Source organism: Theobroma umbraticum, unplaced genomic scaffold, assembly GCF_002168275.2.
Source record: "Theobroma umbraticum cultivar Fairchild unplaced genomic scaffold, ASM216827v3 scaffold_20.0, whole genome shotgun sequence".
Classification (NCBI taxonomy): domain Eukaryota; kingdom Viridiplantae; phylum Streptophyta; class Magnoliopsida; order Malvales; family Malvaceae; genus Theobroma; species Theobroma umbraticum.
In genome coordinates, this window is record NW_018397266.1 from 4164234 (window position 1) to 4181725 (window position 17492).

Below are 17492 nucleotides of genomic sequence, written 5' to 3' on the forward strand. Positions count from 1 at the left end.
TTATAGAAGACTCTAATGGTTATATTGTATTGATACATATGTTAATGTATCGATATATTACCTTTTGTTTTGAATTTCCGTCGAGTTGTATCGATACATTTATTTATGTATCGATATATTTGAACTTACTTTCAAAGATCTCTGTAATCTACTTAAATATGTATCGATACATTTGAGAAATGTATCGATACTTTTAGGTTAGTATGCATTCTGTCTCAATTCTATTAATACAATTGAGGATGTATCAATAAATTAAGTTTGATTTTTGAGTTTTGACTTTTGTTGAAGAACATGTAGTGATAGATGTTGGAATCTATCGATACTTATCTAAATGTATTGATATATGAAGAACATATATCAATAAATTTGAAAAATAATGCATTTTCATAATTGTTTTAACTTTTTTTCTCTCTCAAACTTCCTTGACATTATTTGAGAACATGAGACCTATGATTCTTTGTGAGTTAGGTGAAAATTTTGATCATTTCTTTTGATCATTTTAAAATATAAAAGATAATTAAGTTAACACATTGAACTAAATAGTTAAGAAGGAAGTCGGTGGAAAACATATTCACTCTATGTTCTTTACATTGACCATGGCTTATGTTTAAAATGGCGACATCATTTCTAAAATCATTATGAAAGGTATTCATGGGAAAGAAACATTTTGACTTGGGAAATAAGTATCAACACACAAAATTATGGGCCATTGAAATTTGAATACATATGGGCTAAGGCTTCAAGCCCATCGGTTACATCGTGTCTAATTACTCAGGACCTTGAAAATGCCCAATGGACCCAACCGTTAATGTACGAGAAATCCGCGACGTGGATCCATGGATCTTCCGAATCCGATCCAAATCAATCCAGATTCAAGAAGAACAGAAGTGATCCGGTCCATGGAGTGAAAAGAAGGAATGTCGTTACAGTGAAATCGGCATTGGCGCTTCGCTTTGGGAATTCCAAAAGCTTGGGGTTCTAGGATTTCACACTCATTATCATCTCCCAACTGAATTAGGGTTTTAATTTATAAATCCCCTGAACCCGTAAGTTATTTCATAATGTAAGTTTAAATTTCTTCTCTTGCTTTTATTTTGAAATTTTAGTTTCTGGTCTTTCTTTTTTGAAAAAAAAAAATTTATAAACTGCATGATATTGCAGGGGAGTTGTTAAGTTGGAAATTCGCTGCCCTCAAACCGTTAATGGAATCCGTCTTGAACCCGACCCGGATTGGAGTTTCGATGCTTTGTTATCAGAGATTGATTCCTTGGAAAAGAAACTCAATGTCTCTTCTTCTGTTCCTTTGCCTTTTACAAAAACAAAATCAAGGTATTTTTTTCTTTATTTTTTCTCGTCGTAATTTCTGTTTTTGTATCAATAGAATTAAGCAATTTTTTTTCTTTTTTATTTTAAATTTATGAAAAAGAGAATTTTTTGGGGAAAATGGCATCAAGAGGAGCCCAAGTGCATTTGTAATGAGAATATCTGATGAGGAGTTTGAGGATAGTGAAGGTGAGGCTGAGGAGGTTCATGATCGAGGCTCAGCAAAAGCTGCACGATTTAATTGCGATGAATTTTATTTGAGGTATGGGATTATCCTAGCCAATTTGTTTAACTGTAGTAAATATGAAATTTTTTATTTGAGTGTACGGTCAAGGAGATGAACTTTCACAAGTTCCTTGTAACCTGTTAACTTTCAGTGGCAGTGATGATTCTGACAATGAGTCGTCTCTTCAAGTAGAAACCTATTTGATGAATGAGGTGGGATTGGTGGAGAGTGCTTTAGTTGAGTTAACCCATGAGCATCAACTCGGAGTTAAGGTGTGTTGGATTAGCTCAAGTTGAAGAGTGCTTTTGTATTGTTTTCTTTTTGAACTTGATCTTTTTCTTTGCCTTCTTTTTTGGTTTGTTATCATTCTTTTATGGATTATGGTGTAGCATTGGAATGGACTTAAATACAGGAGGAAATTAGGAGCAAAATTTCGTCATTAGAGACAGATTTCATGAATGAGAGCGAAAAGTCTTCCTCTGCACATGCTAAAGTTGACAAATATAGAGAAGCAAGGCGGGAAGTGGAGAGGAAATTTGATGTTCAGTATCAACGCAGAATGTAAGTAGGCATCTCCTGTTTCTCATTGTTATTCACTCAAATACTGTTCAGTTTTGGAAAGTATAGTTTCATGAATTGGATCTTTTTCTCGATCACGCCTCTCCCCACTCTTTTCCCCCTTTTTCCTTGTACCTTTGTCTTTGTTAGTCTGGAGTGGATCAAATCTCTTGATGCGGTTTGACACTTCATTATAGACATGCTAACTGAAATCTGGCAAAACATTATCCTCATTTTTAAGAACTACTACTATATCTGATTATTAAAAGTAATTGAGAATGACTGGTAAGGTGGAATCTGTTTGGATTAGAATATAATGGATGAATTTGTTAAAGCTTAAAGGGCTTCCAAGACCATGTATTGCTGCTTGCTATTTTGGAAAGAATTTTTATTAAAATTCATCAAATTACTGCAGTGCAGAAGCACTTGATAATCACTTGACTGCCATCCAGCGGGACCATGAACTCAAATCACAAATAGAGGAAAGGAAAATACGAAGTGATGCGGCACATGCAGAGGCCAAGAGAAGGGAAAAGGCTCTTCAAGAAGAAAGACTACGCCAAGAAAAGGCCAAAGCGGAGGCAGAGGTTTGTTTACACAGCCCCTTAATGTAGTATTAATAGACCTGCAGTGTATGTGGCACTGCACCTTTTGGTATCTTTTGTTCTTCCAACTAGAAGTATTATTTTGTGCATTCTTGGGTTCATGAACTAACTGGGCTTTCTGTATGTAGCTGAAGTTCTCTTTTGGTAGGTTGTTGTGCATGTAACTATATTTTTAAGAAAACTTGTTTGATTGAACTTCAAGGACTTGGCTATTACTAGAATTCAAGCTATGCTGCTGGTCATCTTGCTTGTATTTTAGTACTCTTTGAACTTCCTTTATATGAATGCTGTGCTTCATTGTAGTGGCAAATAAAAGACAACAAACTAGGACAAAATTACTTGGTTAAGTTCATTGACATACATCCATAGAGGGATGGATTTAGAGAAAAGGATAATACAACAACCTTTCATAGTCTCTTAAATCTTGAACACCTCCAGACCACTGTAATTCGATCAAAGTACATAAGTATAATAAAAGTATGATAGTTGGGCTGGTTAGTACTGCAAAGACTCTGCCTCATACCCCTAGGTTTTTGATTAGGTTCCATACAACTCGGTGGGACTCATTACTTTGCTCATTCTCCGTTGAAAGCCTTTTTTGTTTACCATTGGGCAAGAGAATAAAATCAGAGATGCTCTCCAATATTCCTTAATTGAGCTTTAAATAATTTGGTTATTGCCAGAGTTCAAGCTAATTTTCTTGTTATTTTTCTTTTCTTTTTCCTGTTTGTTTATTCTGGTGCTCTCATTATGCTTCCTGATAGTAGATCTCTGCTCCATTTATGAAGCCCTGTTGAAAGATTTTAACTCTGAAAAGAGAAGAAATCTTAATTTTATTTTTCTAATGACTATATTTTTCCACTACTTTATTCCTTTTACCAGTTACTTCTAGTTTTTAGGGTTTTGATTTGGAAGATATTCTGTTTATGGTTTAGATATTTATGTGTTAGATGCAGGCTAAACTTAAAGCTGAGGAAGCCAAAAGAGTTGCTTCAGAAGCTGAGAGGAGAGCAGCAAAAGAAGCAGCAGAAAGGGAAGCAGATAAAGCCTCAAAAGCTAATACTTCTGAAGTGTCACAAACAGAAGCTTTAGGAGGCCCAACGGCGACTAGTTCAGTAGTTTTAAATGCTCAGCCAAAGGGCTTTGATACTGATAAAACAAAGAATTCATATTCAGGAGGTATATTCTTATCCAATATGAAGGAATTTTCAGCTTTACAAACACTCACATGCATATTTGCGTAGAATGTACATACATAGCCCTAAATCTAAACCCTAAACCCTAACATTTTAACACTAATCTCATTGCCAACTGTCAATTATGACAGGTAACATGCTCAGGGCTGCAGAGAGTGCTTTAAACCTAGAGAGGGAAAGACTACAAAAGTTAAAAGAGTTGGATGAAAGAAACCAATCACTGAGATCAAGTTCAAATGAGGTATATCTTCGATCTATGTTTGATTTGTAATCTGTGGATTCTGTTGCCTTTATAAGTTAATAAATATTTTGTTACTTCTATTTTCCTCCATTTTCTGATATTGAGCTGCATATATTTACCTTTAAGATATACATTCAAATTATATGTTTCTTCTCAAAAGAAGAACAATAAATTACTAAATAAAGAGGAGGGTCCTTATTGTAGAAATGTGTTTATATTACTGGAAATTGTTTTGGCTTCCTCACCATCTTCTCTATTTGTATGTAATATTAGGGAATCTCTTTCAGCGCAGAAAATTTTTTTTTTCTGTGTTTTGATTTGTTTGTATGTATCAGTTAGTTGGTTATGTACTCTTGTTTGTTTTTAGGATTTTGGCAGCACTGAAAGGCATATTGCAAGGCTGATAAGACAAATAAGGGGTACAAAAGACAATGTCAGGTGAGCTGCATGTGTTCTTTTATTTAGTAGGTTGTCTTAGTCAATTTTTGTTACAATTTTCTGCATTATTGCTGATGTTCACTGCAATTATACTTGAATTTCAGTTTCTAAAGTTTCATGATGCTGTTTGATTGATAAGCCTACATGTAAACCATCTTTTGCAGAACAAAAGCCAGTGAGCTTATAAAGATTTTCAGCAATCCCCGTTGCCCTCAGACCATCAGCATTGCATCTTTTGCTAAGAAGGTAATCAGATTCAGCCCTAAAGGATGTCCCATTTTGTTTCTTTCTTTCTAAAGGATGTGCCATTTTCTTTCTTTGTTTCTTCATTTATTTTCTTTTGTATTCCCATTATAGAAAAATGATTTTTACGTATTCCCTGGAAGGTAAAGTTAATAAAATATACAAAAAGTCTAATTAATAGAAAGGCAAACTAGGAAATCTGGTTTTGCATCGAAAGCAAAAGAACTTGTTACAACGAAGTGTATGCATACCTTGAGAGAGTTCTCTATTCTCTAAAGAAATGACAAAATAATGTAGCCATTAACACATCTAACTACAATCTCTAAAATTCTTTATTTGACCATGTGATCTGTCTACAGTACATGCATATTTTTCTTATATATCGCAGAAGTCAATTGGAGCAAGTCACCATAATTCCTATAGGTCACCAATTTTAGTTCTTGAATGTTTGACCGCAATGCACAGCTATTGTGCTTTCAGCTTGTAATTTTTTTTTTTTTTTTGGGAAAGATCCCAATGGTTATGGACAAGCATTTGTGTTGTTGATACATCAGGCTGTTTCTCACTGTGAAAGCCTGATAATGAAATGACAAAGTAATGTGGCCATGCATGCATCTAATTACAATCCCAAATATTCTTTATAGGACCATATAATCTGTCAATAGTACATGTATATGTTTCTCGTATATCTCAGAAATCAATTGGAACCATAATTCCTATAGACCCACCAATTCTAGTTCTTTAATGTTTGACTGCAACATCTTGTATTTTGAAAAAATCCTAATGGTTATGAACATGCATTTCTATTGTTGAGACCTCAGGTTGTTTCTCACTGTGAAAGCCCCGATAATGCTGCCTTTGCCTGTGGTCATGTCATTGTCCTCGTAACATCGCAGGTACATCTTTATAGTTTTATTTTTCTTGTCATTTGGGAGAGATGTTGGGGGCTGGGAGGTGTTGGTGTGAAAAGAGCAAATGAATCATAATAACCATTATACAAGTCCTCTTTCTCTTCACAGGCCAACTTAGATATTGCACTGTTGTCACATGAAGTTTATGACTAGGCATTGGCATGCTATAATTTTGTCATCTCACATTAGAGTCATGAGGATTACATCTAGTTAATTACCTTTTCAGAAGCCTTGATTTCCTCCGTTGTGTAAATGTCTTTGGTGCATGACTGCTTTAGCGGTTGGGATGTAATGATGAACTTAAGCCAAACTCTTAAACATGAATATTATATTTATCAGTTGGATTAGAAGGAGAAATGACTAGTGTTTAATTGTAAAATACATAAATTCCAGTACTTATGGTACATTAAATAGTTATATTCTCAGTTGGTTTTGCATGGCCTTTTCATTTGATCTTAGAATCAGAAGTTGTATTTCATCATTGATGGAGTGGCTTATAATATATAAGTCATCTTTTCTTTTTTATTGTCATCATAATATACTTGTATTCTAGGGCTTATTTTAACTACTAATGCAAAATTATCCTTGTTCACCAGTTCCCACAAGCAATGGATCTTCTTGTTGCTGAACTACAAAGAGCTTGCATTTACACTGTCCCAAAGCATATATCATACTCAAAGGTAACTCATTTATCAACTTACATGAGGCATTTGTTATTCTTTTGCATTCCGATGTGGCATAAAATGGTTAGCTTAAAGTGTTCTTCGAGGTTAGTAAAATTGCACTAATAAAACACTGACCCTGAAACTCATCCCTGTTTCCCAAGTTGATTGAGGATGATAGGTTAGGGAGAAAGCAGTCCATCACATGAAGTTATAAAATTTATTGAGTGTACTTTTCTTGGTCTTTATATAATTTTTCTGAACACTTCATAATAATTAAAGCAGCTTCACAAATTTAGACAATTTGATGCACAATCTGCTTCAATTTAAAATGGTCCGTCAAGTGTCGCGTTTCTTGTTATGCAAGCTACATCTCACTTTTCTTTGATATGGTTTATGTTATTAGATTATTATTGTGCATATATGGTTTGCACTTTTAATTTGAAAATCTTTTTGTTAGCTCAAATGATTAAAAAGAGTAGGGAAAAGATAATTAAACTCAAGAATTTATAGAGGTTCGGTCCCTATGTCCTGTCCCTTAGCTTCCCTTGCTAAAGAGTTCAATCCACTATGTCTTCAACTTTACAAACACCTTTTAAAGGGATAAATGTAAACTTTATAATATCCACTCAAACCCAAGTCAATTTTCCAATCAAATCTCACAAATTCTCTCAAGGGTTTTCTCTCCCCTTACTTCAAAAAAGTGAAATACTCAATAACTGTTTTTAAAAACTAAAAATGACTTTACAAGATTGAGTGTTTGTCAAATGAATACAATTTAGAACTTGGAAGAGGATAAGAAGGAATTGGATGCAATGAATTTGAAAGTTTGAGCCCTCAACACTTAATGCACTTGATTTTCTTGAAGGGAATAAGTAATTGGCCTTTAAAGCTTTTTCTCTTGTCATCAATAGTGTTGGGAGAGACCCTTTTTATACTTAGAAAAAAGTTTAGAGACACCGAACTGCATTTAATGAGAGAAAAGTTGTTGCTCCTTAAAAATCCCAGCTGTTACAGGAAAGAAATGACCCAAGGATCAATCCTCTTAGAGAAGGGATCTAACATTTTGTGCTTGGTTGAACTTCAAAGCACTTCTATTTTAAAAGAGATCATTCCCTTCAAAAAAAGGATTGATCCCTTCGTGCTTGTGAACACTCTAAGATGCTTCTTAAGCTATAGGCATTCAACAATCAAGCAACTCAACGGTGGCACTATAAGCAAAAGTTAGATGCACTTCAAACTTTTAGGCCATGTATACATTAAAATGCTCAAGGAAGACATATTCTCCATTCAAGATCTTTTCCAAGAGGACAAACCAATCTTTAACTTAAAAGGGCAAATATGTTAACCGAAAGAATAGGCGATGATCAATTTTGACCTACGGTGATTAGATAAGCAACCATAAATTTATTCTACTTAAGTCAAGTTTCCAACATAATATTTTTGAGTATTAAGGTCAAGCTAAATTAGTGATCATAAAAGCAACAACTTGACCAAAGTAATAGATGAACCAAGAATCAATATTTTTCATTAAGTTCAAGAAGTTCATCATAACTAAATTCTTAAGCATAAGCACTTATGAATTTATGGAGTGTTGGCAAACACGAAGAGATTGATTCTTTCTTTGAAAGGACTTTCAAAGAAAGGATCGGTCCCCTCTCAAGTAGAAGTGCTTACAAGTTCAGCCAAGCATAAAGGGATTGATCACTTCTGTAAAAGGATCGAACATTTGGATTTCCTGCCTATATCGGTTTAATTTTTGAAGGAACAACAGCTCTCTTTTCTGATTAAATTCAGCAATCTCAATGTCTCCAAACTCTGTCTAAGAATAGAAAGGGTCCCTCCAAACAAGCTTTAAAGATCAATTACCCATTCTCTTCAAGAAAATGCTGAGCAAAAAAAAAAAAAAATTGTCTTCCAGAAAATCAAGTGCATAAAGTGTTTAGTGTATTTAGTTCCTTTTCATCCTCTTCGAAGTTTTACATTATATTCATCCTGGAAAACACTCAACCTTGTAGAGGCATTTTTAGTTTGCAAACACCATTGTTGTATATTTCATTTGTGAGATTTGGTTGGAAAATTCGATTTGGTTTCAGTGGATATTATGAAGGTTGTACCTAAGCCTTGAAAAGTTATTTGTAAAGTTGAAGATATAGCAGATTGAACTCCTTGACAAGGGAAGCTAAGGTAAAGAACATAGGTGCCTATTATGAAGGATTGAACCTCAATAAATTATTGAGTTTGATTTTCCTTTCCTTACTCTTTTAATCTTTCAAGTTTCTTATTTGTGTTTATATTTCATTGTTACTTGCAAATATTATTGATCTTTCACAAAAATTTGAGCTTTTTCAAAGTAGTTCATAATTCGGTAAAACCAATTTACCCCTTCTTGGTTTATTTAATCTTTTGAGTTAAACACTTTTGAAAGTGTTTTCATTTGTTAAAAATGTGGTTATGCTTTCTTTGATAAGTGAAAAATCACTCAAATTGCTTGTTTTCCTTTTTTTGAATTTGTTTGTCATAACTTACTTAAATCATATAAATGCTGCATTATTACTAATTTTTAATATTGGGGTAAAATACCCAAATTGTTTCTTCTCCTTGAACTCTTTTTCTCTAAATACGTTTCTTCTCTTTGAAAGTCTATACTTTTTTCTCCCCTCTCATGGCATTCCTTTCCTTTGCTTTCCCTTCCCTTCCCTTCTCCTTGGTTGAAGTCCTGACAGGTTTAGCCAACTTCCCTGTAGCCAATTTTTCTTCTTTTTGCTTAAAAAATTAAATTGAAAAATTATACATAACAAGAAGTCTAGAACAATGATGTGTTTACTGCTGGTAACTTCTATGGGCTTGAGCTGCTGACGACAGGGAGTTGGATAGCAGTGGTTTTTGTTTGGTTGTACGGGAAATGGATATTTGGTTGTGGCTGGATGACTCTATGGCCTCTGAGATTTTTTTGACCCTCCCCGAGAGCTTGTATATGCACCTTTTTTTTTTTTTTGTTTTCTTGGCACTTGATAGGGTCATGTCCTAAAGGGGTTGGCTGCACATCTACCGAAAAGGTAGAGTTTTGTACATTTTTTCACTTGAAATGAAAACAGATCTATTGCCTTCAAGGAAAAAAAAAAGGCTATTGAAATCTGCAACAGCTTAACAGATTGACACCTACCCTCCCACATGTCACTTTCTAGCCATGTCCAAGACAAAAATGAATTTCTTCAATGCAATTAATTATCCACTTTTGAATTTGATTTGCAACTTGTAATTGTGAATTAAAGAGAATTTTTGTTTTGCCGGCTGGTTTTCTGTGAGGATGGGTATTGGTGCTGGTCGCCGAGTTGGTGGTCTTGCCCGAAGGAATTAGTGGGTTAATTTTGTAAAGTGTATAGACAGGTTTAAAAGAGCTGCCGCGAAAAGGCAGCACCTGGTGTTTTCTTTCTGTGTACAGATCTTTTTGTGTTTTCTGGTTGGGATCTGTTTAGAAAATTGTTCATGAAACTTGAAAAGTAGTGTTTTGAGGGGAGGGATTGGCATTCAGAGAAACGGAGGTTTGAGAGTTTGACAGAGCAGAGCATTCATGGGTTATCGGAGGAGATGAACAGTAAATAAAGGGTACAATGGGTATCAAATTAATGCCACATCATTAGATACATGGAAAAATTAACAGTGGACTAATAGCAGGACCTATGTGTCCAATGATATATAAACTTTTGGGATGGGTTGTCCATTTCCAATACTAATGGAATCAGATTGAATTATGATCAAAACTTAAGGGGGTTTGTGTATTTTACCCTTAATATTATTGTTTTGTATATCTGTTACATGATTTGGGCTTATAGATCAATCCAGTTAAACATTTACGCCTTTGACCTTATTATGTTTGTTTGGCTGAACTTTTAGGGTCTTTTTGGTTTTAACCCTCCATTTAAAAATGAAAAATGCCTAAGGTCTTGTGCTCTTCTCTGAAAAGTTAAAATATAGATAAATGAATTGTCTCTGGTGTGTCTCTCCTCTGTTCTTTTGTTGTATGGATTCTAAGTAGTAATTTGCTATTTCAGTCGACATTTGAATCGAAAGAGGCATACTGGAAGGCTATAGGATACCGAGAAGACGATGGGAAGATTGAAAGTACCAAGGATTATTTGAAACGGTTGGAATCTTACATGAAGCTGTATGGGGCACTGGTTCAGGTATGTGGATACTCTTGTCCTCTCTACTTGTAGTAAGTCATTAACAAGGAATCAGCTAACCCAGAGTTATTATTATTGGCAGACTGAGGTTGCAGGTGGCCAAAATGTTCATGGGCTTAAGGAAGGTTGGGCATGGCTTGCTAGGTTCCTAAATGCACTCCCTGCCAATATTTATACTGCTGTGGCTTTGAATGCATTTCTGCAAGTAAGTTGATGCACTTCTCAATTTACTTTTGCCATCATACCATCAATCGCTGAAATTGGAACATGTAGGAAAAAGTTTTGAAAATTGGATTAATTCTTGTTTGGCCATCCAAATTAAAGAACCTAAATGGTTTCTGAAAGGGACAAAAATTCAGCATTCTAAACTTTTAAACTATTACAGAGTTTGCTTGGTTAGTGGATATATAATTTCCACTGGGTTAATAGTTGATCTATGGTTTTAAAGATGGCAGGCTTTGCTCTCTTCAGAAAATACAAATCTCAGTTCATGAAGTTGCTAAATATCATCTCCGAGAACTTTCTAAATGCCTTGAGAGCCCAAGAAGATCCAGAGCTGAGGCCTATTATGGCCGAGATTCAGTCTTACTTGGAAGATAGGAAATTCCTTCAAGAACCAGAGGGAAGGGCTTTGCAAGGTTCTTTGTTATCAAGTGTCATGGTGCCTGACTCAGATTACCAAGACTCATATCATCAACCAAACAGATATTTCTACTAAATGACTGAGGCGAGAAATATTTTCTTGTACTTCTTGTGTTAAGAGTAGGGCAAAAACGCCTTATGAGAAAAAGGAAGCGCCCCACGGTGGTTATGTCATGTTTATATTATTATCTACTCTGGGGAAGAAAATGGTTCAGATATGGAATTACATAATAGATTGTGCAGCTTTGGCCCTTAAAGGCTTGAACCAAGTTACTCTGCTCATCCGAAGGCCAAAATTACAGAAGGTTACCTTTACAAATGTGATTGAAAAAATGGATGGAAACTGTTACTAGTCATCCATCACATTGTAGAGTAAGTCTAAAAAAGGTTTTAATGGTTAATGACTTTTTATAGAGATTTTATTCAGTTCACATCCACAAAAGTATCCCTGATTGGGGAAAGACGCAAGCCAAGAAGCAAAATGAAAAAGAAAAAAAGAAGCGAAACAATCACAAACAATTACAAGGAAAAAGGAATAACAAGGATCCGAGTCTATTTAACCAGTGATTCGACCATGGTTTTTGGGTTCATCAGTTGCTTTGACGGGGCAAAATTCTCATCCGAGTCTAGACCCCATTTCGAAAGTATTTACAAATTGGAGAGCTTCAATGTAGCAAGATTCATCCACTGGCCGTGTCCCCTTACTTCTTAGCTTTCAGTTTGTTTTAATCTCTACGAGGCGAGCAGCACAGAGTTCAGGTAGTGATTGCAACCACATTCCCCAACCCAAAGGGACGCATCAGGTGTAAAAATAGGCCTCCCATGTACGTATTACAATTGCTTCGTGAGTGGTAAAGCTCAAGCACGATAAACGGAAACATTTTTCTTTCAGGTTATAACCAATGGCTAACCTTTCCTTGTTTTTGGAAGATGACTCTGATTCAGCTGTCGCCAAGCCAAAAAATGTGATTAGGGAGGCTGATCAATAAAGCCTGATTCGAGTTTGGATAGCGCTCCGACAGATGGGGCAGAGCTGGAGGTCTTCTCCACAGTCACAGCAAGTCTGTCAAATTGAAGGATTCAAAAGAGTAGGAAAACGAAAATATGATATCAATACTCCATATATTAGATTGTGCCTCGAAAGAACAATGGAAGATAGAGAAGGTAATTAACCTGATGTCCACAACCAAAGGCCATGTCCTTGGGATTACCAAGACAAATGGGGCAAACCTGTCAAGTTTGTGAACAGAACGGAAAGAAAGGGATTAGTACCTTATAACTAGTATTAAAACGATAGTCGTGGCCGGGCATGAAATGATAATGCTAGACATCGATGTGATTTCAACAGAATGGTTTGCATACCTGATGATCGTAAAAGGAACTTGAAGATGGACCTGTGGTTGAGCCAGCTGAGGTATCATATCCAGAATAAGGCGGTGAATTGTGCTGAAAATTGCTTGTGTGCGAATAAGAAGCATTCTGCTGAAAACTGCTTGAGCGCGAATAAGGAGATGCATTCTGCTGGAAACTGCTTGAGCGAGAATAAGACTTTGGGGTGTTGAAAGAAGAGGTGCCATAAAGAGGAGGGAGAGGAACTCTCTCTGAAGTATTCCCCCTCCTTCTTCTGATTTATTAATAAAAGAAAACAAGAAGAAATTAATTATACATAGATAATTGCTAAGTAAGCAGTCAATAACAAATTTGATAACTACCCCAATAAGCCAAGCTCAATAGTTGCTTTATATTGAGAAGGTATTTCCATCAAAGCTGAAAGAGCAAATTCTGCCTGCTTTCTGGATGGATCCGTATTCTTTGACATAATCTCTGTGAAGTTCACAAACTAGAAAGGCAAAAGAAAAGTGGCTTTTAACAACTAAGAACATTCAAAGACAGTAGCAAATCACAGTTTCCAACAATTACAAAAGACATCAAAACCTGCTCACCTGAAAATTGTCAAAAGCACGAGCAGGGATGTTATCGTCAAACTCCCTCATCATGTCCCAAGGCCCGTCACCAACCCCAACCAGGACAATTGACAAGGGGAATTCACTGCAATCAAATGGCCATGTGAGGATATGGTGGTTAGAAACCTAAAGCAAGTAGCAAGTTAATAAGAATTACCTTGCTTTTACAATTGCATCAATTGTCTTATGCTCTTGTGGGCTAAGCTGACCATGCTGTGTATCAACGCTTCTTGTCACCTACAACATACATAAGATCAAAGTTCTATCTTATTGACAGTTCTTATTCCAATCATTATCAGAATGATCAGACTCACTTCAGCTTCAGAGAGGCAGAGACCCCCTATCAAATGGATGTGCCTTCTAGTGTTTTTTACTTCTGTAAATTATCTGAAGTGAGTTACCTTATGAAGACTGGCAGTAAAAGCAGCTTTCAATTGCAAATCTGTATATTCTATGGATCGTTTTTCGCCACTTTTATCTTATTGAATGTTTAGATAGCGCTGAAGTTAAATATCGGTGTTTCCCTTCTTTGCTAGCATCATGTCTTAGACAACACAACAATTGTTGCTTATTCCTGACCTCATGTGGTAGTAATAACATACATGTTTTTCCTTTCCAATAAGTATCCATTACTCTTGAGCAAGTATTGTCAATAAACTATCTTCTAATTTAGTCAGGGCCTAATTTCATGTACTGCCCAAACCAATGATTAACATGATCTACCCTTGTAATGGGAAAGTTTCGTTATTCTGTTCAAGTTTCCACAGAAAGTCTCAAATTTTTTTTTTCTAATTCCAAGATCTTAGTGAATTCATTCATTATTGAGTCAGCAAAATTCCTTGTAATCTTCTTTCATATGCCATAAAAACTGAAGTGATCTATCTAAGTTCAGAGACTGTTATAAATTACCTGTCCATCAGCAATTATCAGCAAAACATGGTATTGACCACCACTTTGCTCAACGATAGTCATGGCCATTTCAATGATGGGTGCAAAAGATGTTGGTCCTGCCATAAGCAAACATAAAGATTTTGCTGTAAGAACCAACTCATTCAACTTCAAGGTGCATAAAACATGAACAAACCAAGGGATCAAACAAAATCAGGCACCTGCAAGTCGAAGTTGTGGGACAATTTCTCTGTACCGTGCAAGCACCTCCTCAAATCCATTGCAAAATCTTTCTTCTGGATAGAAACTGAAGACATCTTGATCATGTGTTGATGCTGAAAAATATGAAGCAAATATCATCTTCATAATCCAAACAGTGAATTCAATTAATTTAGAATAATAAGAAAACACTTTCAATGAACTTGCCATCTCCAAATCCATAACAGGGAATTAAGTTATCCTCATCAAAAGCGGATAAGCTCTGTCCGATAATTGATATTGCTTGTTCATAGGGATTTTGACCATTCCCAATGTGATGCAAGCTACGACGGTTGAATGACCTGGCACCTGGTTATGAATGGAAGTTAAGCATGGTGCACTGGAGACACTTTAAAAAGTTATGGGCATCAGATGGGATTTATAAGTAACAAGTAATACCTGTCCATTCATTGCTCTTTGTGAAATCAATACCAACAATGAGGTTAGAGGACTCAAGGCCAGCTTGTGCAAGAGCAGCTGTAACCTGTGATCAGCAATTTTTTTGGCTGAACATGTCACAAACTTTATAATTTTGTGAAGCACAAAAAGTTGTCGATTGAAAAATAAATATTTTGCAGCAAGGGTGAATTTCAGATGTGCAACTGAATGATTGAAGAAGCCACATATAGGCTAAAGAATATAAAAGAAACTAGCAAAAAGCAATTTTTACCACTGCCAATTTGTCAAAAGGGAGAAAGACAATACATTGTTGTTGACAATTAAACTGAAAAACCACAAGCTGTCCTGTTGAAGTTCTTGTCAGGGACTCCAATTAACTTTCAACAGCCTATCCAGATACCTTTTATCATTTATACATGATTCATCTAAAGGCTCAAAATATTTTCAACAGCAATATATCTGACAGAAAAAGCTGAGAGGAAAGCCTTGCTTTCCATCCAAATGTGTTTGACAATCATGTTCTTTAGGCTGTCATGTCAATTGACAAGTGCTCATATTTATCAATTCATTCTGGATAAATATTCTTATTCACCATTAACACCAATCACACCCCTTCTCCATATGAACCAAAACAAAAACAGAGCAGATAAAATCTTACAACAGTTGCAGCAGCAACAAGCTAACCTGGTCCAAAGTTTGGTAGTTATCAGCTATCCTTGAGTATTTTCTCTCCAAACTCTTATGCAGCTGAGGCGTTCGTGATCCATAATTATACGAGGGAGGTGGAGCATATCGATGCTGCGGCGTGTAATAAGAATTTTCTGGAGGATAAGCAGATTGTGGTGGTTGTCCATAATGACTCCATGCATCTGAACCAGCTGACCTGCTTGTTGGGTACCTTCCGCCACTGGACTCCTTTGAGCTTTTGCTTCCCATAACCAATAAAATCTAACAAATCAAAAAGCTACACCAAGAGTTCACACAGACAGAAAGTATATCTCCTCCTGCAAACCAAATAAAGTGCAATTAAAAATCATCGCCAGCTGGTTCCTTTCATAGGAAAAAGATGGCTGCTACAATTGAATATGGTCAAATCCTCCTGCTCAAATACCTAAAACCTGCTAAAATATCCTTGATCCTTGAATCAGCAGTTGGCAAATGAACAAGGTGAAGCATATGAAAGGTTTTACAGTTAATAAAATCTAATTCTACAAAGTATATAAATGTTCCAGGCAAAAGAAATTTCCTTGGAAATTTAATGATATGAAATAAAGACTAACAAAATGCAGAAAGGCTGCTGGTACTGACCGGTTCAAAGGTTACAGACCATTGGAAAGTTCCGGCAAATTCTCTTTTTTTTTTTAAATTAAAAAGAAGTTCCTAATACAAGTAGATTTGGTAATTGAAGACTTCAAGAAACATCAAGAAAAGACAACAGCAGAAGAATTGTAGGTGGATTTTCCATAGATAAACACGCAAGAGATGACTACAGATAAGTATTCTATATTCATTAAATGAAAGAAAGTTTTAACCCAAGTTTCATCAAAAATTAAGAAAGTGATATATACATGAATCATGTACATAACCTCACCAGCAATAAAACCCCACCACTTGTCAATTGCCATTCTTTTGTGTCACTTTTCCATTTCACTCAATGAATTCATTAATTCATTAGTTTAGTCTATAAAATCATATTTATCTCTACGCCAAGCATACGCCACCAGAAAAGCTAGAATCCGGAGGCATCAGACCAATTTATTATTCCACAACGACCCTTGGATTCTGGGTCGTCGTCTGCATTGGTGAGTAAAGGACTTTTTTGAATAAAAATAATTTAAAAAAAAGTTAAATAAAAAACGAAAAAATCTTCTACCTGTAGTTGTATTACTGGTGAACCAAAAAGTGTAACCTATCATGGCCTTTTCTTATAAAATCATCACACTCATTCAAACAGCACATCTTAACTTTGCTATTTGAGAACTCTGAATTTTAAATTCTGGGATTATTTCAAATAGAGTTTATGAAATAAGCTAAAGAATTACCTCTCTGTGTATGGCTCGGAGTTGATTTATAAGTATGAAAGTTACAATTGGCAGCAGAAATAGATGCTTTGAGCCGAAAATTTACGAGAAGACTTCCCTTTCACTATCATATCAATGGAGGCTTTTGGGTGTAATTGTGGAATGGGATGTAAGGTCAGCAAGGTTGGTGGGGAAGGGTGAGGCACATGGAACCACAAGTGTGAACGTGTCTTTTCCGAGTGCCATTGCCAGGAAAGTTCCATGCAGATGACTTTTGAGCTGGGGGAGTCAATGGATTTTTTGGAATCTTGTCTATTTAATTTGATCGTGGTTTTATCCCAAAGATTGGACTGGATTTAGGGTGCGATGGTAACTTGAGACAAAAAGGTTGTCCCTACGTTGTTGGAAAACGACATATTTTTTAAAGAGAGCGTAAAAACAGAGCTCTTCAATCATAAAAACCCAGCCTCCTCTGCCAGAGAGCATACAACATGACTTCAACCAAACATAAGATAAATACAACATACCTTGAGCTACTTAGTTGAGAGATGTTATTCCTTATTCTGATAACCGAAGCTTATGAGTATAAGAGGCTGCAAATCTTAATCTCCTTTTCTATATATATATATATATATATATATCTATATATATAAACAAGGTATAGAATCGAAAGACTTCAATTCACTTATCAACTCTGTTTGCTACAAGACAGGGTTTTAAGTTGCGTACA

At 35.6% G+C, this 17492-nt stretch overlaps 2 protein-coding genes across 8 annotated transcripts; one reads left to right on the forward strand and one right to left on the reverse strand.

Annotated features, from left to right (window-relative positions):
- Positions 1-897: 897 nt before the first annotated feature.
- GLE1 (nucleoporin GLE1-like protein) lies at positions 898-11490 on the forward strand. 3 transcript variants are annotated; one of them, XM_021437167.2, is made up of 15 exons: positions 898-1063; positions 1162-1329; positions 1427-1585; positions 1701-1821; positions 1962-2110; positions 2523-2694; positions 3663-3891; positions 4040-4149; positions 4517-4587; positions 4752-4833; positions 5652-5726; positions 6338-6421; positions 10459-10590; positions 10673-10795; positions 11039-11490. In XM_021437167.2, coding segments are annotated over exons 1-15 (1947 nt in total). In that variant the 5' UTR covers positions 898-1061; the 3' UTR covers positions 11309-11490. The 3 variants fall into 3 exon arrangements, with proteins under 3 accessions (XP_021292842.1, XP_021292843.1, XP_021292844.1); XM_021437168.2 differs by having other exon boundaries at positions 3669-3891; positions 11039-11487; XM_021437169.2 differs by having other exon boundaries at positions 900-1046; positions 11039-11486.
- Positions 11491-11620: 130 nt separating this feature from the next.
- LOC110423065 (Copine (Calcium-dependent phospholipid-binding protein) family) lies at positions 11621-17051 on the reverse strand. 5 transcript variants are annotated; one of them, XM_021437172.2, is made up of 12 exons: positions 16784-17051; positions 15426-15745; positions 14742-14826; positions 14511-14651; positions 14306-14419; positions 14106-14203; positions 13354-13433; positions 13176-13281; positions 12945-13072; positions 12595-12856; positions 12406-12462; positions 11621-12295 (listed from the first exon to the last, which is right to left on the reverse strand). In XM_021437172.2, exons 2-12 carry the CDS (start codon positions 15675-15677, stop codon positions 12215-12217), a joined length of 1404 nt encoding a protein of 467 aa, XP_021292847.1. In that variant the 5' UTR covers positions 15678-15745; positions 16784-17051; the 3' UTR covers positions 11621-12214. The 5 variants fall into 5 exon arrangements, with proteins under 5 accessions (XP_021292847.1, XP_021292849.1, XP_021292851.1 ...); XM_021437174.2 differs by lacking the exon at positions 16784-17051 and adding an exon at positions 16615-16771; XM_021437176.2 differs by lacking the exon at positions 16784-17051 and adding an exon at positions 16333-16518.
- Positions 17052-17492: the final 441 nt, after the last annotated feature.